This window comes from Capsicum annuum, chromosome 7, assembly GCF_002878395.1.
Source record: "Capsicum annuum cultivar UCD-10X-F1 chromosome 7, UCD10Xv1.1, whole genome shotgun sequence".
Taxonomy (NCBI): domain Eukaryota; kingdom Viridiplantae; phylum Streptophyta; class Magnoliopsida; order Solanales; family Solanaceae; genus Capsicum; species Capsicum annuum.
The window spans coordinates 10,024,876-10,048,547 of NC_061117.1; the positions used below are offsets into that span (position 1 = coordinate 10,024,876).

The 23,672-nt window shown below is 41.0% G+C and overlaps 1 protein-coding gene across 1 annotated transcript in view; it reads right to left on the reverse strand.

Moving 5' to 3' along the window:
• Positions 1-21,933, reverse strand: part of LOC124885669 — a 33,137-nt gene extending 11,204 nt beyond the window's left edge. Inside the window, exon 1 of the mRNA XM_047393910.1 lies at positions 21,799-21,933. Within this exon, the coding sequence (XP_047249866.1) occupies positions 21,799-21,933 (135 nt within the window). The remainder of the gene's footprint in view (positions 1-21,798) is intronic.
• Between the last annotated feature and the right edge of the window lie 1,739 nt (positions 21,934-23,672).

Consider the following 23,672-nt stretch of genomic DNA (forward strand, 5'->3'; position numbering starts at 1 on the left):
CAAAAATAAATGATACTCTGTATAAAACGTTATAGCTGTATTTGTATAAGATAGACTTGAACAAATACAAATGATGCATATACTTATTTATATACATATGTAAATGATAAGTATGATACATTCAAGAAAGAAGGCAAGAGCTTAAACTATAAAATACAGAGAAAAAGAAAGAAAGGGGAGAAAATATAAAATACAAAAAATGAGAAAGAGAGAAGAAAAATTTGTATTTGTTGATATACTTGTATTCGTTGATATAAATGTAGTGGCGCAATGGCTAGACAACTAGAAGTAGAAGAAAAATTTGTATTTGTTGACACACCCGTATTAAATCATTCACAAGTTCTATTAAATTGACAAATCTTATCTTGTTCATAAGTTACAAGTTATGTTGGTACTGCAAATGGTGTGAATATAAAAAAAAATAAAAAATTTGAATAGCTTAAATTTGCCTTCCTCCTAATATCACCTATCGGATGTCAATTATCGTTTAACTTTAATTTTTGAATTAAAATCCCATTCTTTCATGGACTTCAATTATTTTTTTTTACAGATTAACTTTAAAGTTTAAACTTTAATTTATAGATGAATTAACCTAATCTCGTCCTTCAGCTTTTAAATTTTGTCAAAATCACTTTAACCTATTTTTGTTTCTTGTGATATTGTTGCAAAAAGAAATGATTCTCAATTTATAAAAATCTAAATTCAAAACGTTTTCCTTCAAAGAAAGTCACCCAACTATGAAAAATGTAATTTTTCCTTCATAAATTATTTAACATATTATTTCAAATAACCTAGACACTTAATTCTAAAATATTGACGTGATAAAATACTTTAAAGTAATTAACTATAATATAACTTTAATTCATTCCATTTTATTTTTATCAATCTTACTATTTAATACTTTCTACATGTTATTTTTTTTTTTTTTGTGTTCTACTATAATTAACTTTACAATACGTGTTATAAAATTAGTACTACATTTTTTTCGTCTATAAATAAATTATTAAAATAATAATTAAATTTTGAGCTAAAGTTATTATTTTTCTATTATCATATATTTTAGATTCTTAATTATTAATCATAGAGAAAATTATAAAGTCATAGTCTAACAATACAAAATTTATAGAAAATATAATTGAAAAATAATTGGATATAAACCTGTAAGAAACTACATATTCCTGCAATACAAATAGAAAAAAAAAGCATATATTATCAATATAAAAATCAAAAAAGATGAATAATAATACAATTTTTAAATTTTTATTTACATCATCAAGAAACAAAAAAAATCTTGAATGATGATAAAAAAGAGAAATTTATTCATCATATAGTTTAGAATTTTTTAATTATTAATTATAGAGAAAATCATAGAGTAATAACTTAATAATACAAAATTTATAAAAAAATATAACTGAAATACTTGGATATAAACTACTAAGAAACATATTCCTACAACACAAATAGAAAAAAAGAAAAAAAAAAAAACACAGACATACACTATTAATAAAAAAGTAGAGAAAGATGAAGAATAATACTAATGTCTATTCTTTAATTTTTCTTTATATCATCAGGAAAAAAAGAAATCTTGAATGATGATAACAAAGAGAAATTACGAAAATATAAATTGTAATAAATATTATATATATATATATATATATATACGACTGATATAAAGAAAACTATAATATTGGGAGAATAATCTCTCTAAGTTGATGTGAAAGGAATAATAATCAATTTATAAAAGTTCAAATTCTTTTCTTTTAAGAAAAGGTTTCTTTAATTATGGAAAGAAGTTACTTTTATTTTGGAAAAAGTAACAAACAATTATACTATATATTTTAGAAATCCTTAGTTTTATACATTTTAGGAATTAATATTATAAATATAATTATATAATAAATTAATGATGTGAAAAAATAATTTTATCTGTTGCGGAGATTTTTAATGAAGGGCAAAAAGTTCAAATCACTTTTCTAAAGGTCTTCACACTTTTATATATATATATATATATTAGGGGGTTTTTAAAAAATAGAAGCATTTTGCTATAAAACTCACATTCCATAGCCAAATTTTACATAATTATCATTTATAACCGTTGTATTCGATTTATGCCCGCCAAAAATGGAATTCAATATTTTTAAAAAAGAAAAAAATCTCAATCATGCTTATCTCGTTGAACTAAATATTTTCTTGCCTAACACTACCATGTTCTTTTTTTATATTTTATATTTTTTTATTTTTTCCATTTTTCTTCTTCTTTTTTTCTATTTTTTCCTACTTTTTTTTTTTCGTTTCTTTCTTTTTGTTTTTTCTTTTTTTCTCTCTTTAATCTCTAACTTCTATTTCTCTTTCTTCTTTGATTTTTTTTATTTTCTTTTTTGTACTTATTTTCTTTATCACTTTTTTTGTTCTATTTTATATTTTTTGTATTTTCGAAAAATATAACTAGTCGAGCACAAGTCATGGATGATAACGTAAATACCATAATTATTTATCATATTTGTAGTCACACCGCCATTTATATTTTTGTATTTGTTGATACTACTGTATTTGTATATTAAAGTTCGCACTTGTATTTATATTTTATAGTTCGTATTTGTATTTGTATTAATAGTTTGCACTTGTATTTGTATTTGTTAGTTTGCGCCATCATTTATATTTTGTATAATTCACACTTGTATTTTAAAGAACTACTTTGTATTTGTATTTTATAATTAATTGCATATTATATTGGATTATATTTCTATTATGGTTTTATTGTGTTTGTATATTTAGATTATATTTGTATTATACTTGTATTTGTATTCTATTTTCTTCATTACCTTTTTATGTTTAAGAAATTATTTTGTATTTGTATTTGTAAGTTGATCGCATATTGTATTTAGTCGTGACTATGTACAATTTATCATTTGTATTTGTATACAAACAAGTAAATGCATTACTTGTATTTTTGTGATTCTAAAATATATAAATATGTAATGTATCATTTGATACAAATGTACGGTTTTGTATTTGTATATCAAAATTATCATTCATATTTGTAAATAAACAAATATCACTTAATACAAATACAATGACAAACAAATGATTTTACAAATACAATATGTATTTGTATATATTGTATTTGTATAAAATTTGAGTTATATTTATTTGTATAAATAAATACAACTAATATCAATAAATACAAACAAGTATTCGTAGAAAGAAAAATAATCGTTCCTTTTCGATAATTAGGAATAATTAGTAGGCAAGAGGGGGCTATGAATTGTAATTAATTAAAAATTAGGCTTTAAGTGGTAATAAAAGCCAAATAGTGGCTAATCCAAGTAATTTTCCCTATATATTATTGCTTATAATATAATATATTTTTAATATAGAGAATTCAAAATAATCTCTACTTTGAAATTTTAAAATAAAAAATAATTTTAAAAAATAAATTTAAAAGAGAAAAAAGAGTATGATAAAACTAAAGCATAAAAAAGAAAGTCACAAATGTGGAAGATCATATAATAAGAACACTAGCACGAAATGAGGTCTCTTGTCCTATTATAATTTGAATAAAAAAAATGAAAGTCTCTTGCAAAATAAGACATAAAACTTTAAAATTTATCAAGGGTTAGAAAAATCATTTTCTCCCCTATTAGGATAAACAATTATAAATAAAAAGAAGTTATCAGATTAGGATAAATGATTAGAAGCGATGTTTAAATTTTGATTTTTTAATTTGAAATTCTGTTAAGAGTTTTTTTTAAAAATAAAAAATCAATTTCCCAGTAGCCCCTAGTTGCTTGCATTAATCTCTATTAAGTCAAAACAAAGTGCAGTCGTTGTTTGGAAGAGCACCAAGCAAAGTTATGTTGCTGAATCCATCATGAAAGCTGAGTGTGAAGCAACCTCTAAGGTAGTTAAGGAGGTAGTATGACTCAGAAACTTTCTCAAAGACCAGCAAAAAGGGTGGATCAAACATCCTTACCTTCATAATCAGACCGCATAACAAAACTAACGTTTTAATTGAGATTCTAATATCCAGCCTACGATGGTTAACTATTTACAAGGCTTCTATATGTTAATATTCACCAAAAATTATATTTCTTATGATTGTCCGACCGGCTATGTTTTATGAAGCGGAGTGTTGGTCAATTAAGAACTCTCATATCCAAAAGTTGAAGGTGGTGTAAATGAGGATGTTATGATGGATGTGCGGGCTTACCAAGAGGGATATGGTTAAAATAAAATTATTCAGGAGAAGGTAGGAGTGACTTCGGTGTAGGACAAGATGCGAAAAGTGAGGTTGTGATGTTTTAAGCAAGGGATGAGGAGAGAAGTAGATGCTCCAGTATGAATCTGTAAGAGGCTGGCTATGGATGGTTTTAGGTCGGGTAGGGGTAGTCCTAAGAAATATTAAATGGAGGTAATTAGGCATGACATGGAGCAGTTACAGCTTACGGAGGACATGACCTTTGATAGGAAGGTGTGGAGGCTACATCCATAATAGTAGGAAAGAGTGCTTTGTTTGTATTTGTTCTTGTTGTTTCTTGTAGTCTTTTGTTCGTGGTGTTTTGGTGATGTTTATGATTTCAAATAACTTACTTATAGTATTAGCTTGTGGGTGTCTTATTTTTTACTATTTAGCGGTGTGCGATCCTGCAGCCTAGTGTGGCCCGTTTGGGTGGGTGGGACCATTTGGGTGGTCAAACGAGCAAAATGATACTAACGGGGCATTTTTGGAACAAATCAATGTGCTATAGCCCATAGTTCCAAGGGTGGTCTCGGGGTCTGGACGTGCTGTGGGTCGAAAATCGATCGAAGGGTGTAAGGGATGCTGGGGAGAAGCCTGGTGTTATCCGTTTGGGTGGGCGAGGCCATTTGGGTTGTCAAAGGGGTGAAACGGCGCGAACGGGGAATTTTGGGCCAAATCAATGTGCTATAGCAAACGATTTTGTGAGTAGGCCTGGGGTTCAGCGTGCCGTGGGTTAAAAATCGATTAGGGCATGCCAAGGAGGCTGGAAAGCAGCCTAGTGTGGTATGTTTGGGTAGGTCGGGCCATTTGAGTGGTTAAATGGGTGAAACGGCGCGAACGGAGCATTTTCGGACTAAATAGATATGCTATTATCCATGATTACGGGGGTGGCCAGTGTTCCGGGCATGCTATGGGCCAAAAATCTACTGAAGTGTACCAGGGAGGCTGAGGAGCATACCAGTGTAGTTTGTTTGGATGGGCGGGTCCATTTGGGTGGTCAAAGGGGACAAAGAGCGTGAATAGGGCATTTTTAGGCCAAATCAGTGCGCTATAGCCCACGATTTCAAGGTGGGCCCAGGGTTTGGGTGTACTGTAGGCTGAAAATTAATTGGGGTATGCCAGGGATTTGGGGAGTGGTCTAGTGTAGTCCGTTTGGGTGGACGGGGCCATTTAGGTAGTCAAATGGGCAAAACAACCCGAACGGAGAATTTTCAAGCTAAATCGATGTTCTATTACCTATGGTTACGGGGGTGGGCCTGGGGTCCGGGCATGCTATAGGCCAAAAATTGATTGGGGCATGCTAGAAAGGCTGGGGAGCGGATTAGTGTGGTCTATTTTGATGGTCAAATTGGCAAAACAACGCGAATGAGGAATTTTTAGGTCAATTGGTGTACTATAACCCACGGTTTTGGGGGTGGACCCGTGCGTGCTGATGTGCTAGATTTTTGTAGCACATTTAAGACTTTTTAACTTGAAATAATTGTAAGTTCTTAAGTAATTATTGGTGTTTTTGATGTTATTTCTTAAGATTTTATAGGAAAGTCAAGATGCATGGAAATAAATAACAATGGAGCGAAAGAGCTGAAATCTAAGCAAAAAGAGCTGAAAACATGGCTGACGACAACCGTGATAAGTCTTCAGCCTTGTGATAGACTATCAGCATTGGCGTCAGCCTTAACCAGGGAGTTGCAGTCTGAGAACCAGTTCTAACGACATTGGTGACGTAGCATCAAAGTTGTGATAAGGAATCAATAAGGGCGTCAACCTTAAGCAGAGAATTAACAAAAGGAGAAGACATCTAATGACGACAGTGAAACGCCGTCAGATCCATGATGTGGAATCAGCAACATCGTCATCTTTAGACAGAACTTGAAGACAACAGGAGCTAATCTGATGTCATCCGTGATAAGGTGTCAGACCCTTGATGTGGCATTAGCCAGGGCGTCACCTAATCCGATAATTTTATTTCTTTTGTTATTTTATTTCCATAATTAAGTTTAAGTATAAATAGAAGTTTTGAGGGTTTTATTCAGGATCACTCTCAATCTTGTTTTTGAAACTTGGGAGGAACATACATTGCCTCATCTTTTTTATCAAGTATTTTTCTTGTTTTCCCTTCAACATTTATCAACTATTGGGGATTATTATCTTGTGAAGAAACAATTTTTGTTTTAATCCATTCGTAAGTTTATCCATACTATCATGAATTCAACTTTTATTTCGTTCATCAAATCATGAGCGGCTAATTCCATTAGCCCAAGTTATGGGATCCATGGATTAGGGTTTGATATGCTGCTAAGTACTTAAAGGGTTCAAAGAGTAGTAGGACGTCTTGAAATTCTGTTGTTTTAACTTAAAATTAGTTAGTTGCAAATAATATGTTATGACTTAGGTTTATTTGCTTGAATAGAGAAACAGACTAGAGGACGTGAATTATCAACAGGGACTCGGAAGCTACCAACCTTCTGTTTAATGATTAATGCCGTAACTGGATTAATCTACCTGAGATAACATCCTATTGGAAATAGATAAGTTATCTCAGTTCGAGAGAATTAAATAATAAATTATCTGGTGAGGTCGAGAGATAAGTTAGATAGTATAGTCTTCAGGGATATTCTGCTGTTCCTACTTACTCCAAGAATCTCAAGCATTACCTAGAATTGGTCAATTCCCGAAACCCATAGTGAACATAACTCTGGTTTTCCATTTATATTGATTACACAAATTAATACTAAAACCCCATTTTATATTTTTGTATCATTTGTTTGAATTAAACTTGTAGCTATAATTTCAAACTAGTTTAATCGCCACTCACATTGTTCCCTGTGGATTCGACCCCGACTTCAAAGTTGGGTAAATATATTGATGACGACCGCCTTACACCCATTCAAGAGTGTAATTTAAGCGTTATCACGTGCTGTGGGCTAAAATTGATCGGGGTGTGTCAAAGAGGCTGGGGAGTAGCCTAGTATGGTTTGTTTGGTTGGGAGGGGTCATTTGGGTTGTCAAACAGGAAAAACGGTGTGAACGAGACATTTTTAAGAAAAATCGGTGTGTTATAGCCCATGATTTTGGGGTGGGCCCAGGGTTCGGGTGTTTTATGGGTCGTAAATTGACCGGCGCATGCCAGGGACGCTGAGGAGAGGGCTAGTATAATCCGTTTGGGTAGGCAGGGCTATTTGGGTGGTCAAACGGGCGAAATTCCATGAATGGGGTGGTTTCGGGTCAAATAGGTGTGATATAGCCTATAGTTTTGGGGGTGGACCCACGATCCAGGTATGCTATGGGTCAAAAATCAACCGAGGCATGACAGGGAGGCTGGGGATCGGCCTAGTGTGGTTCGTTTGGGTGAGCAGGGCCACTTGGGTGGTTAAACGGGAAAACAGCATGAACAAGGTATTTTTCAGGCTAGATTAGTGTGTTATAGCCCACGGTTCTAGCGGTGGGCCCGAGGTCCGGGTATGCTTTGGGTCAAAAATCAATCAAGGTGTGTTAGGGATGTTGGTAAGCGGCCTAGTATGGTCCGTTTAGGTGGGAAAGGCCATTTGGGTGGTCAAATGTGCGAAATGGCGCGAACAGGGAATTTTCAAGCCTAATTAGTATGCTATAGCCTACAATTCTAGGGATGGGCCCAGACTCGGGGTTTGGGTATACTGTGGGCCAAAAATCGATTGGGATGTGCCAGGGAGGCTGGGGAGTGGCATAGTATGGTCTGTTTGGGTGGGCAGAGCTATTTGGGTGATCAAATGTGTAAAACGTAGAGAACAGGGCATTTTTGGGCTAAATCAATATGCTTTAGCACACGGTTCCAGAGGTGGGCCGGGGTCTAGGCATGTTGTGGGCCAAAAATTAATCAGGGTATGCTAGGGAGGCTGAGGAGAGGACTAGTGTTGTCTGTTTGGGTGTGTGGGGCGACTTAGGTGGTCAAACGGGCGAAACGGCATGAACGGGTCATTTTTCAAGCCAAATCGGTGTGTTATAGGCCACGGTTCTAGGGGTGGACTCGAGGTCTGGGCGTGTTTTGGGTTAAAAATCGACTGGGGCATGCCAGGGATACTGGGAATGGGCCTAGTATAGTTTGTTTGGGTGTGTAAGGCTATTTGAGTGGTTAAATGGGCGAAACGACACGAATGGGGAATTTTCAAGCCTAATTAGTGTGCTATAGCCCATGATTTCGGAGGTGGGCCCGGGGTACGGGTATGTTGTGGGTTAGAAATTGATTGGGGCATACTAGGGAGGTTGGGAGCGGCATAGTATGATCTGTTCGGGTGGACGGGGCTATTTGGGTAGTCAAACGGGCGAAATATAGAGAACGGGGAATTTTCGAGCCAAATCGGTCTACTATAGTCCACGATTCCAGGGTTGGGCCCAGGGTATGGCCGTGCTGTGGGCTAAAAATTGATTGGGGCATGCCAAGAAGGCAGGGGGCAAACTAGTATGGCCCTTAGGGTGGGCAGGACCATTTGGGTTGTCAAACAGGAAAATCAGCGTGAACGGGGCATTTTTGGATAAAATCAGTGTGCTATAGCCTACGGTTCTAGGGATAACCTCGCGGTCCGGGCGTGCTATGGGTCGAAAATCATCTGAGGCATGGTAAGGAGGTTGGGGAGCAGCCTAGTGTTGTTTTTTTTATGTTGGCGAGGCCATGTGTATCAAACAAACGAAACAGCACGAAAGGGGCATTTTCGAGCCAAATCGGTGTGCTATAGCCTACAGTTTTGGGGGTGGGCCTGGGGTCAGGGCATGCAATGGGTCAAAAATCAACTAAGTCATGCAAGAAAGGCTAGGGAGTGGTCTAGTATGATCCATTTGGGTGGGCGGGGCTATTTGGGTGGTCAAATGGGCGAAATGGTACGCACGAGGCATTTTCTGGCCAAATCGATGTGCTATAGCCCATGGTTCTGGGGAGAGGACCATAGCCCGAGCATGGTGTGGGTTGATAAATGATTACAGTGCCAGGGAGGCTAGGGAGAAGCCTAATATGGACTTTTAGGATGGGCGAAACAATTTAGGTGGTCAAACAGGCTAACAGCGCAAGCGGTGTATTTTTAGGCCAAATCGGTGTGCTATAACCAACGATTTTGTGTGTACGCTCGGGGTCCAGGCCCGATGTAAGGAGAAAATAGACTGGGGCATGTCAGAGAGGCTGGGGAATGTCCTAGTATGGTCCGTTTGGGTGGGCAGGGCTATTTGGGTGGTCAAACAAGCAAAACGGCACGAACGGGGCATTTTTAAGCCAAATCGGTGTGCTATAGCCCACGGTTCATGGGGTGGGCACGGTGTACCAGCGTGCTATGGACCAAAAATTGATCAGGGCTTACTAGGGAGGCTAAGGAGTGTTCTAATGTGATCCGTTTAGGAGTACGTGGCAATTTTGCTAGTCAAACGAGCAAAATGCCATAAACGAGACATTTTCAGGTTAAATCGATGTGCTATAGCCCATGGTTCCAGGGGTGGGCCCCGGTTTGGGCGTGCTGTGGGCCAAAAATTTATTAAGGAATGTCAGATAGGATGCGGAGCTGTCTAGTATGGTCTGTTTTATTAGGAGAGGCCATTTGGGTGGTCAAATAGGAGAAACGGCGCGAACCGACATTTTATGGCCAAATCAGTGTGCTATAGCCCATAGTTCTAGGGGTGGGCCCGGGGTGCGCTTGGGTTTTAGGATAAAAATTGATCGAGGTTTGCTAGAGAGGCTGGAAAGAGGCCTAGTGTGGTTTGTTTGGGTGGGTCGGACCATTTGGGTTGTCAAATGGAAGAAATAGCATGAACGAGGCATTTTTAGGCTAAATTGATATACTATAGCCTACGATTTTTGGGTGGGACCAGGGTTCGGGCATTTTGTAGGCTGAAAATCAATCAAAGCATGCTAGGGAGGCTCGAGAGCAGTATTGTGTAGTCTGTTTGGATGGGCGGGGCCATTTGAGTGGCTAAACGGGCGAAACGACATGAAGGGGTATTTTCAGGCCAAAACGATTTGTTATAGCCCACGGTTTCAAGGGTGGGTCTGGGGTCCAGTGCATGCTGTGGGCCAAAAATCAATCCAGGGATGCTATGGATGCTAGAGAGTGACCTAGTGTGGTCCATTTAGATTGGCAGGGCCATTTGGGTGGTCAAACGGGGACATAGTGCAAACTGGGAATTAACGAGCAAAATTGGTGTTCTATAGCCCACGATTCTGGGGTGGGACTGGGATATTGGCATGCTGTGGGTCAAAAATTGAGGAGGTTGGGAAGTGACCTAGTGTGGTCCGTTTGGTTGGGCGAGGACATTTGGGTGGCAAAGAGATAAAAATGGCATAAACGAGGTAATTTCGAGAAAAAATAGAGTGTTATATACCCTACGGTTTCGATGGTGGACCCTGGGGTCCGAGCGTGATATGGGTCAAAAATCAACGGAGGCATGCCAGGGAAGGTAGAAAGAAACCTAGCGTGGTACGTTTGGGTAGGGGAGGCTATTTGGATGGTGAAATGGGAGAAACAACGCAAACGACGTATTTTTGGGCCAAATCGATATGCTATAGCTCACGGTTTTTGGGGTGGGCCTATGGTCTGGGCGTTCTATGGGCCAAAAATTAACTGAGGCATGCCAGGAAGGTTGGGGAGCAGACTAATATGGTCCGTTTGGGTGGGCGGTGCCATTAGGGTGGTCAAACCCGTGAAATGACGCAATTGGGGAATTTATGCATCAAATCGGTGTGTTGTAGCCCACGGATCTAGGGGTGAGCCCAGGTTCCGAGCATGCTGTTGGCCAAAAATCAAATGGGGTATGTCAGGGAGGCTGGAAAGAGGTCTAGTGTGGTTCGTTTGAGTTAGCGGGCCTATTTGGGTTGTCAAATGGGTAAAATAATGTAAATGGGCTATTTTTGGGCCAAATTGGTGTGCTATAGCTGACGGTTTTGATGGTGGGCCCTGGGTCCAAGCGAGTTGTGGGCCAAAATCGACCGAGGCATGCCAGAGAGGATGACGAGCTACCAAGTATGGTCTGTTTGGGTGGGCGGGGCCATTTGGGTGGTCGAACAGGCGAAACAACGTGAAAGGGGCATTTTTGAGCCAAATCTATGTGTTATAGCCCACGCTTCCAGGGGTGGGATCGGGTCCAGTCGTGCTGTGGGCTGAAAATTTATTAGAGCATGACAGAGAGGCTTCAAAATGGCTTATTATGGTCCATTTGGGTAGGAGGGTCCATTTGGGTGGTCAAATAGGCAAAACAACATGAACAGGCAATTTTCAAGCCAAATCGGTATGCTATAGCCCATGGTTCTGGGGTGACCATGGGTTCCGGGTGTGCTTTAAGCCAAAAATCAATCAGAGCATGCCAGGGAGCGGCCTAACATGGTCTATTTTATTAGGCGGGGCTATTTGGGTGGTCAAACAGGAGAAACAACACGAACGGTGTGTCTTAGGTCCAAATTGATATGCTATAGCCCACAGTTTTAGGGGTGGACATAGGGTCCGAGTGGTCTGTGGGTCTTAAATAAATTTGGGCATGCCATAGAAGCTGAGGAGAGGCCTAGTGTGGTCCGTTTGGGTGTTACGGACCGTTTGGGTGGTCAAAAGAGAAACGCTGTGAATGAGGTGTTTTGGGGCTAAATTGGTGTGCTGTAGCCCACGGTTTCGTGGGTGGGCCAAAGGTTCGGGTATTCTGTTGGCAAAAAATCTATTGTGGCATGCCAGGGAGGCTGAGAAGTGGCCTTGTGTGGTCTGTTTAGATGGGCAGGGCCATTCGTATGGTCAAATGGGTCAAACAACGTGAACGGGATATTTTCGAGCTAAATCGATGGGTTATAGCCTACGGTACTAGGGTGGCCTGGGGTTCGAGCGAACTGTGGGTTAAAAATCAACCGGGGAGTGCCAGGAATACTGGGGAGCAGCCTAATGTGGTCTGTTTGGGTGGGAAGGGCCATTTGGGTAGTCAAATGGGCGACACGGCGTGAACGGGGAATTTTCAGGCCAAATCGATGTGCTATAGCCCACGTTTCGGGAGTGAACATTGGGTCCGGGTGAGTTGTGGGTCAAAAATTGACTCGGGTATTTCATGGAGGCTGGGAAGTGGCCTAGTATGGTCTGTTTTTATGGGCGGGTCCATTTGCATGGTCAAATGAGAGAAACAGCATGAACGAGGCATTTTAAGAAAAAAATAGGGTGTTAAAAATAGGGTGTTATAGCTTGTGATTTCGGTGGTGAGCCTGGTTCTAGGCATGTTGTGAGCCAAACATAGATCGAGGCATGTCAGAGAGGTGGAGAGATGGCTAGTGTAGTCTTTTTGGGTGGGAGGGGCCATTTGGGAGGTCAAACGGGAGAAACAATGCGAACGGAGTATTTTTGGGCTAAATTAGTATGCTATAGCCCACGGTTCTGCGGATGGGACCAACGTTCGGGCGTACTGTGGGCTAAAAATCAATTGGGGTATGCCAGTGAGGCTGAGAAGTAACCTACTGTGGTCCATTTGGGTGATTAAATAGAAAAAATGACGTGAATAGGGAATTTATAGGCCAAATCGGTGTGCTATAGCCCACGGTTCCAGTTGTGGGCTGGGGGTTCAGGCGTGCTGTGGGACAAAATTTGACTGGGCATTCTAGGGCGATTGGGGAGAGGCCTAGTATGGTTCGTTTGGGTGTGCGGGGCCATTTGGGTTGTCAAATGGGCAAAATAGTGCGAATAGGGAATTTTCAGGCCAAATCGATGTGCTATAGCCATAGTCCCGAGGGTGGGCTCGGGGTACAATGTACTGTGGATAAGAAATTAATCAGGGCATGATAGGGAGGCTGGGGAATGTCCTAATGCGGTCTTTTTGGGTGGGCGAGGCCATTTGGATGGTCAAACGGGCAAAACGGCGCGAACGGGGTATTTTCAGGCCAAATTGGTGTGTTATCCTATGGTTTCGGGGTGGGCTAGGGGTACAGGTGTGCTCTGGATCAAAAATCAATCAGAGAGTTCCAGGGCATCTTAGGAGCAGCCTAGTGTAGACCTTTTGGATGGGCGAGGCCATTTGTGTTCTTAAACGACGCGAATCGGGCATTTTCTGGCAAAATTGATATACTAAAGCCCACAGTTCTTAGGGGTTGGCCTGTGCTCTGGGCGTGTTGTGGATCAAAAATCAATCGAACATGACATGGAGGTTGGGGAGTAGCTTAGTATGGTTTATTTAAATGGGTAGGGCCAATTGGGTGGTCAAACAAGCAAAATGATCTGAACTGGGCATTTTTAGGCCAATTCGGTGTGCTATAGCCCACGGTTTTGGGGGTAGGCCCAGGGTCTGAGTAATCTATGGGCTAAAAATCGACCAGGGCATGTCTAGGATGCTGGGGAATAGCCTAGTATGGTCCATTTGGGTGGCCAGGACATTTGTGTGGTCAAACAGGCAAAACAATCCGAATGGGGCATTTTCAGGCCAAATCAGTATGCTAAAGTCCATGGTTCTAGTGTGGGCGCAGGGTTCAGCTATGTTGTGGTCCAAGAATCGATCGGGGCATTCCACTGAGGTTGCAGAGTGGCCTAGGTTGTTTATTTAGGTAGGCAGGGCCATTTGGGTGATCAAATGGGTGAAACAGCACAAACGGAGCATTTTTGAGCAAAATTGGTGTGCTAATAACCCAAGATTTTGGAGGTGGTCCCAATGTCTGAGCGTACTTTCGGCCAAAAATCAATCGAGGCATACTGGGGAGGTTGGAGAGCAGCCTAGTATGGTCCGTTTGGGTGGGTGATAACGCTCAAATTACACTCTTGAATGGGTGTAAGCGATCGTTGTCAATATAAAACTCAACTAGGTTGGGATCGATTCCACAGGGAATAAAGTGTGAACTTAAGTCATTTGCGATTTAATTCACTGATAGTTTAACATTTCCTAAAATAGGGGTTTAAGTTTCAAAAATAATTTTTTGTCACTTTAAATTCGATGTTTGCAACCAAGATTTTATGAAATAACCAGAATTATGTTCACTAGGGCTTACGGTACATGACAGATGCTAACGGTGACTTAAGATTCTCACGGTGGTTAGGATAACAAGCTATCTTTATCGATGATATGCTCAAATGTATCTCAACCTATTTAAGAATCTAATTTTCTAATCCTCTCGAACTTAGGGAATCGCTATTTACTGGCCAAATTTTACCTTAGGTTAATCAACCTTGTTGCAATGCTAATTATTAAACGAAGTATTTCCGAGTCCCTATTGATAATTAACTTCCTAATGTATATGATTTCTTTCTCATGCAAATCAAAGTAGGTATGCCTATTGTTCGCAACCAACAAACATTAATTAACATCTCAGAATTATCAAGAAACCCTAACACCTATTGAATCTTGAGTATTTAGCATCTTATTATGACCTAACCCTAGATCCCATAATTCAGGTTAATGGGGTTTAGCCACTCATGATGCAAGAAACAAGTATGAAAATTGAATTCATAATTGAGAAGATTAACTTACAATGATGATGAAAATCAAGAAGTATAACTTGAACTAATTTACAAGACAAAACTCCCAAAATATTGGTCCAGAGAGAGAGAGAAAATATCTTATGTTGTCAGAATAAGGATAAGTTAATTCCTCTCCTTCAAAAAACCCTAAAACAAGGCTTTAAATAGTTTAACCTAATTAAGGAAATAAAATCAAAGTTACAGCTTTTCCTCGGAATAGATGACGACGTCCGTGATGGCTTATCAGGACTCTGACCATTTATCACGGATGTCGTCAGCTCTTTTGCACTTTTGGCTCTTGCTGCCTAAGGCTAACGATGAAGATGATGGACAATCAGGAATCTGACGACGTATTATGGCTGTCATCACAAAACTGTCTTTAACTTCTATCTTCTGTTTAAGGCTGACGATGGTCTTGATAGCTTATCACCAGGCTGACGACTTATCATGAATATCATCAGCCACAACTAGTCCTTTATTTGCTTCAGATTTCAGGCTTTTTGCTTCCTTTATTGGTGGTTCTCCTTCATCTCTACATTTAATGCAAAATCAAAGTAAACTAATCAAAAACAACTAAAGTTGCTCAAGTCCTTGCACTTATTTAGAGTTAAAAGCTCAAATGTGTTAGCATAGGCTCACACATCAACACCCTCAACTTAAACAATTGCATGTCCTCAAGAAACCATAACATAACTAAGAGTATACAAAGTACAATTTGGTAGCTAACTTCTCATATTAGTTCAGAATTCATTCACCATCTCCAAGGTCAGTCAAATTAAGAGCAATTGTGCTATCATTGAAAACAACTATGTAACTCACAAGGATCAACCTTTTTATAGTGCTGATTATTAAAAGAAGTATTTCCGAGTCCCTATTGATAATTCACTTCCTACTGTATATGATTTCTTTCTCAAGAAAATCAAAGTAGGTATGCCTACTGTTTACAACCAACAGACATTAATTAACATCTTAGAATTATCAAAAAACCCTAACACCTATTGAATCTTAAGTATTTAGCACCTCATTATGGCCTAACCCTAGATCTCATAATTCAGGTTAATGGGGTTTAGCCACTCATGATGCAAGAAACAAGTACGCAAATTGAATTCATAATTGAGAAGATTAACTTACAACGATGATGAAAATCAAGAAGTATAACTTGAACTAATTTACAAGACAAAACTCCCAAAATATTGGTCCAGAGAGAGAGAAAGAAAATATCGTATGTTGTCAGAATAAGGATAAGTCAATTCCTCTCCTTCAAAAAACCCTAAAACAAGGCTTTAAATAGTTTAACCTAATTAAGGAAATAAAATCAAAGTTACAGCTTTTCCTTAGAATAGATGACGACGTCCGTGATGGCTTATCAGGACTCTTGACCGTTTATCACGAATGTCGTCAGCTCCTCTGTACTTTTGGCTCTTGCTGCCTAAGGCTGACAATGATTATGATGACCTATCAGGAATCTGACAACGTATCATAGATGTCATCACAAAACTGTCTTTAACTTCCTTATTCCATTTAAGGATGACGACGATCTTGATAGCTTATCACTAGGCTGATGACTTATTATGAATGTCGTCAGCCATACTTAGTCCTTTATTTGCTTTAGATTTTAGGATTTTTTCTTCCTATATTGGTGGTTCCCCTTCATCTCTACATTTACTGCAAAATTAAAGTAAACTAATCAAAAACAACTAAAGTTGCTCAAGACCTTGCAATTATTTTGAGTTAAAAGCTTCAAATGTGTTAGCATAGGCTCACACATTAGTGAGCGGGGCAATTTGGGTGGTCAAACGAACAAAACGGCATGAACAAATAATTTTTAGGAAAAGTCAACGTGCTATAACTCACTATTCCAAGGGTGGGCCCGTGGTTTGATGTTTGATGGGCCAAAAATCAATCAGGGCATGTCAGCGAGGTTGAAGAGCAGCCTAGTACGGTTCATTTGGGTGGGCGGTTCTATTTGAGTGGTATAACAAGTGAAACAGCATGAACATAGCATTTTTAAGCCAAATTGATGTGTTATAGCTGACAGGTCCAGGGGTGGGCCCGAGGTTCAGGCATACAGTGGGCCAAAAATTAATCGAAGCATGTCAGGAAGGCTAGAGAGCGGTCTAGTATTGTTTTTTTGGGTGGGTAGGGCTAGTTGGGTGGTCAAACAGGCGAAACACCATGAGTGAGGCATGTTTGGACCAAATTAGTGTGTTATAGCCCGCAGTTTTGAGGTGGGCCTGGCTTTTGGGTATGCCGTGGGTTTGAAATCGATTGGGTCATGCTTTCGAGATTGGAAGTGGCCTAGTATGGTCTGTTTAGGTGGGTAGGGCTATTTGGGTGGTCAAACAGGTAAAATGGCATGAACGGGGAAATTTTGAGCTCAATCGGTATGCTATAGCTCACGGCTGTGGGGGTGGGCTCGGGTTTCAGGCATACTATAGGGAAAAATCAAAGTAGGTATGCCCGGGAGGCTAGGGTGTGTCCTTGTGTCGTCTGTTTGGGTTGCGTGGCTATTTGGGTGGTCTAACAGGAAAAACAGCGTGAACGGGGCATTTTTTGGTCAAATCGGTATGCTATAACCCATGGTTCAGGGGTGGGTCTGAGGTCCGAGTGTTTTGTTGGTCAAAAATTGACTAGTCCATCCCAGTGAGGCTTGGAAGCTACTTGGTGTGGTCCGTTTTGGTGGGAAGGGCTATTTGGGTGGTTAAACGGGTGAAACAGCATAAACGAGGCATTTTAGGGCAAAATTAGTGTGCTATAGCTCACTTTTTTGGGGTAGGACCGAGGTTTGGGTGTACGGTGGGAAAAAAATTTATTGAGACATATTAGGAAGGCCGGAGAGCAGACTAGTATGGCCAGTTTGGGTTGGCGGAGCTATTTGGGTGGTCAAACAACGGGAATGGGGAATTTTTAAGCTAAATCATTGTGCTATAACCTACGGTTTCAAGGTTGGGCCTAGGGTTTGAGTGTGTTGTGGGCCAAATATTGATTGAGGGATTCCAGAGAGGTTGGGGAGTGGCCTAGTGTGGTCTGTTTGGGTAGGAGGGGCCATTTTGGTGGTCAAATGGGCAAAACAGCGTGAACAATGTAAATCGGTGAGCTATAGCCCACAGTTCTGAGGGTGGGCCTGTGTTTGGGCATGCTGTGGGTGGAAGATCAACAAGGGTATTCCAGGAAAACTAGGGAGCGACCTAGTGTAGTCCATTTAGGAAGGGGGCTAATTGGGTTTCAAACACAAGAATGACCAAATCAGCGTACTATAGCCCATAATTTTATGGGTGGACCCAGGGTACGGGTATTTTGTAGGTTGAAAATCAATGGGGGAATGCTAGATATGCTGAGGAATGGCCTATTGTGGTCTTTGTAAGTGGGCAGGGCCATTTGGATGGTCAAACGAGCAAAACGGTGCAAACGGGGCATTTTAGGTAAAATCGGTGTGCTTTATCCCACGATTTTGTGGGTGGGCTCGGGGTTTGAGTGCGCTATGGGTTGAAAATTGATGGGGGTATACCGTCTGGGGAGTGGCCTAGTGTGGTACGTTTGGGTTGGCAGACTATTTGGGTGGTCAAATGGGCAAAACGGCACGAACGGAGCATTTTAGAAAAAAAATGGTGTTCTGTAGCCCACAGTCTTGGGGGTGGGCCATGGGTTTAGGCATGAATTGGCCTAAAAAGCAATCAGGGCATGACAGGGAGGCTGGGGAGCAGCCTAGTATAGTCGGTTTGGGTGGTCAAACAACGTGAATGAGGCATTTTTGAGCTAAATTGGTGTGCTATAGCCCACAGTTTTGGGGGTGGGCTTGGGGTTTGAGCATGTTGTGGGACAAAAATTGACTGAGGCATGCCAGGGAGGCTGAGGAATGGCCTAGTAGGGTTTGTTTAGGTAGGCGGGTCCATTTTGGTGGTCAAATGGGTAAAATAGCGCGAACAGGGAATTTTCACGCCAAATCAGTGTGCTACTGCCCAAGGTTCTAGGGTAGGCCCATGGTTCGGGTGTGTTGTAGGACAAAAATTGGTTGGGGCATGCCAGGGAGGCTGGGGAGCAGCCTAGTGGGTTATTTTTGGTGGAAGAGGCCATTTGAATGGTCAAACGGTGTGAATGAGGGGTTTTCAGGCTAAATTAATGAGCTATGGCCCATGATTCTGAGGGTGGGCCTGCAGTCCGATCGTGCTGTGGGCCAAAAATTGAATAAGGCATGCCAGGGAGGCTGAGGAGTGGCGTAGTATGGTCCGTTTAGGTAGTCGAGTGTTTTTGGGTAGTCAAATGGGTAAACACCATGAACGGGTGTTTCTTGGATCAAATTAGTGTGCTATAACCCATGGTTCTGGGGTGGGTCCGAGGTCCGGGCGTGCTATGCACAAAAAATTAATTAAGGCGTGCCATGGAGGCTAGGGATAGCCCTAGTGTGTTCTGTTTTAGTGGGGCACGGCTATTTGGGTGGTCAAATTGGTGAAACAACATGAACTGGGCATTTTTGGGAAAAATCAGTGTGCTATAATAGCCCACGATTCTTGGGGTAGGCTCGTGGGGCGTGCTATGTTCCAAAAATTAATTGAGGCATGCCAGAGAGGCTGGCGAGTGGCCTAGTATAGTCTATTTGGGTGAGCGGTGCAGTTTGGGTGGTCAAACAGGGGAAACAATATGAATGGGGCATTTTCGGGCCAAATCGGTGTGTATAGCCCGCGGTTTTGGTGGTGGACCCAGGGTCCAGGTGTGCTATGGGCCAAAAATGGACTTAGCATGCCAGAAAGGCTGGGTAGAAAGCTAGTGTGATCCATTTAGGTTGGTGGGGCCATTTGGGTGGTCAAACGGGAAAAATAGCGCGAATGTAGCATTTTCAGACCAAATCGATATGCTATAGCCCACGGTTATGGGGGTGGGACCAGTGTTCGGATATGCTGTAGGCCAAAAATCAATCGGGATATTCCAGGGAAGCTGGGGGCAGCTAAGTGTGGTCCGTTTTGGTGGGTGGAGCCATTTGGGTAGTCAAAACGGTGAAAATAGGGCATTTTTGATTAAAATTTATGTACTATAGCCCACGGTTTTTGTAGTGGTGGGCCCGGGGTTCTAGGCATGCTATACGCCAAAAAAATAACCGATGTGTGCTAGGAAGACTTGGGAGCAGCATATTATTGTTTGTTTGGGTAGGTTAGGCCATTTGAAAGGTTAAACGGGCGAAATGATGTGAATAAGGAGTTTCCCGACCATATCGATGTGCTATAGCCCACAGTTTCAGGGGTGGGCTTGGGGTCCGGGGGTGCTGTGGGACGAAAATAGATGAGGGCTTTCTTGGGATGCTGGGTAGTAGCCTAGTGTGGTTCATTCGGGTGGTCCAACAGGTGAGACTGTGCGAACTGGGTTTTTTTTGGGTCATATTGGTGTGCTATAGCCCACAATTTCAGGGGTTGGCCCAGGTTTTGAGCATTCGGTAGGCTAAAAATCAATCGACGCATGTCAGGAAGGCTGGAGAGCAGCCTAGTGAGGTCCGTTTGGGTGGGCGGAGCCATTTTGGTGGTTAAATAGGCAAAACGATGTGAACGGGGCATTTTTTTGCCAAATCAGCGTGCTATATCCCACAGTTTCGGTGGTGGGTCGGGGATCCAAGCGTGTTGTGGGATAAAAATCTCGAGGAGTGTCAATAAAGCCGGGGAACAGCCTAGTGTGGTCTCTTTGGATGGGCTGGGCTGGGCTTATTGGGTGTTCAAATGGGAGAAATAATGCGAAAGAGGCATTTTTGGGCCAAATCTGTGTGCTATAGCCTACAATTTCAGGGGTAGGCCCGGGGTCCAGGCGTGTTGTGGGCCAAAAATCAACTGGGGCGTGCAAAGGTGACTAGGGAGTGGCCAAGTGTGGTCCGTTTTGGTAAGCGGGGCCATTTGGGTGGTCAAACAGGTGAAACGATGCTAATGAGGAATTTTTGGGCTAAATCGATGAGTTATAACACACGATTTTGGGGGTGGGTCGGGGTCCGGGTATGTTGTGGGCTAAAAATCAATCGAGGCATGATAGGGAGGCTGTGAAGCGGCCTAGTGTGGTCCTTAGTACTTCATGCACGTACACTTAATCAAAAACAACAAAAATGATTAGAAAGATGGGTTGCCTCCTACCAAGCGCCGTAGTTTCGGTCGTGGCTCGACTCATCTTTTGTATTTTTGTTTAACATGATAAAGTGAAAATAAAATCATTGGTTTCCTCCCATGTAGCGCCTGATTTAATGTCGCGGTACGACTCAATTATCTTGACTACTCAGACTTCGTCAAGATACATCGATGATACCATTTGTACCTCATTTGTTGGATCAAGACAATGCTTTATTGTTAGTCCAACCACTTTGAAGTCACACACATCCTTGCTTGCAAGTTTAACCAAACCAGCTATGGTCTCCACAAAAGACATATCCTTAACTGGTACATCTTTCTTATCTTCATACAATACATTAACAATCGAGAAGACACTTATCTCCTTTTATTGTTTCATAGACCGACATACTTCAAAGCTAACTTCTTTCTCATTGAGCCTAAATTTCATCTCATTCAACTCCATGTCAACTAACACCCTTCCAGTTGCTAAGAATGGCCTACCCAAAATTATGGGTACTTCAAATTCCACTTCGCAATCAAGAATTACAAAATCGGTAGGAAATATAAAATCAGCAACTTTTACAAGTACATCATGTAGAATCCCAATCGGCCTTTTTACTGATCTATCCGCCATTAGAATCTGCATATTAGTGGGTGTAGGATCTCCTAAACCCAATTTCTTGAAAATCGTCAATGGCATAAGATTGATACTTGCCCCAAGATCACAAAGGGCCTTTTCAAACTTTAGCAATCCAATTGTACATGGAACAGTAAATGCTCCCGGATTAGCTTTTTTCTAGACAATAGATCTTGTAGCAATAGCACTACAATGATGAAGATTGTCTACCGTTTCATAGCTCACAGTCCTTTTCTTTGTCAATAGGTCTTTCATAAACTTAGCATATCTGGGCATCCGTTCGAGTGCTTCAACTACGGGCACATTCACTGTCAACTACTTCAACATAGCCATGAATTTTCTAAACTTTCCATCATCTTCTTTCTTCTTTAATTATTGTGGAAATGGAGGTGGCGGCCTTGGAATTTTAGTTGGAGCAACTTTTACCTCCTTTCTTATGCCGTGCTCTACCTCACTAACATGCTTCAGCTTAGTTGGTTGTTCAATTTCTGCACTCTTCTTTTTCAAACCTCCCAACTCCACAGGCACCACTGGAGATTCATCAACTATCTCCCAATCCATTTCAACCTCATCAGTATAAGAGGAAGCTCCCAAACCTTGACTAGATAATATCTTACCGCTCCTAGTGGTAATGGCCATACACGATCCATCAGTCCTCGAATTCTAAACTGTATCACTTGGTAGAGTCCCATTTTTTCTTTGGTTGAATGTTGTGGATAATTGGCTCATCTGTTGCTCCAATTGTTTAATTGCAACTGAGTGCAAATTTACAGGTTGACTTATGGAAGATACGTCACTCTTTATTGCAATCACCCCAGAATTTGCCGCCTCAACTCCCTTTAATACTTTCTTCATCATTTCCTTTACAGACATTTTGCCTGAATTGGTGGCAGCATTATCACGGCTTCCAGGAGGTACATACAGTCCACTCCTGTCACTTTTATTCTTCTAATCTCCTTGATGGTTCCAACCTTGGTTTCCTTGGACACCACCTCGGAAGCCCATCTGATTGTTCAAGTAATTGGCTTCTTCCTCAGGATCGGAGTCAGCCCTTCCCTATGATTCTACAGCTTTAACCTTCTCTGTATCTCCTAATAATAAATGCTTAGTGAGAAGGTCTATCTGTGTTTTCATGTAAGCCATATCCTGGTCACGCTCTTCTTCTCTTCGCCTCTGTTCTGCAGTCATGCCAATAGATACAGTAGAGCTTGCTACCTCAGTATCCTTGGTATGCCAACGTCTACTTTGCTTTGTCATACGATCCAATATGTCAGATACCTCAAGAAAAGTAAGGTCCATAAATGACCCACCCGCAGCATTATCTACCACTGGCTTAGTCACTGAATTCAAAGCCTTATATAATATCTCCATCAAGTGGACATTGGTCATTTAATGATTTGGGCACCGCATCAGCTTCTTCTTGAACCTCTCCCAAGTCTCGTGGAGAGCTTCAGTTGGAAGCTGTCTAAAATTGCTTATCTCATCTCTCCATTGTGCTCTCTTGGACGGAAGAAAGAATCTTTCTAGGAAAACGTCTTTCAGTTGCCTCGAATTGGTAATAGAATTGGGAGTTAGCCTATTTAACCATAGATTTGCCTCTCCAGATAGAGACAATGGAAATAAACGTAGTCGAATCTCATTGTGTCCAACCCTTGGATTGTCAAATGATTTGCATGTTGAGATAAAATTAATCAGATGCATATTTGGATCATCGTCTGCAAGTCCACCAAATAACCCTGTGATTTGTAGTAGCTGGATCATAGTGCTAGTAATATTGAACTTGGCTTCGGGTGCCAAGGGCGGAGGAATAATAGCCCCTGTGGCACCTGCCCCATCCAAGTCGTCATCATCATCATCAAAAGCAACTTGCATAGCTCGGTGTTCAGGTCTCATCCTAGCTTGACGATCTCTGTTGACATTCCTGTTCACTGGTGCAGCCACATCATCTGAACGCCTTGGATTTAATAACTCATCATCACCCAAGTCCTCATCATCAAGATTTGGTACCCGACCTGGGTTATCAGCATTCTGTTGATTTACTTGCGCAGTTGCCAATGTAGCTAATCTAGCTTGCTCCTATTGAGCAGCTATCCTTTCAGGGTCTCGTTGCGCATCCGTTCGACCAATGAGATGTGGTTCAGGATTTATAGGTAATAATGGGTGGCCCGATCTTAGCGTATTTGCATTCAATATACTTAACCTGATCAATACAAAAACAACAAACAAAAAGTAAAATTTTGGGAATCTTTGACCAAAAGGTCAACTAACAAGCACAACTTAGTCGACAACCATATTCCCCG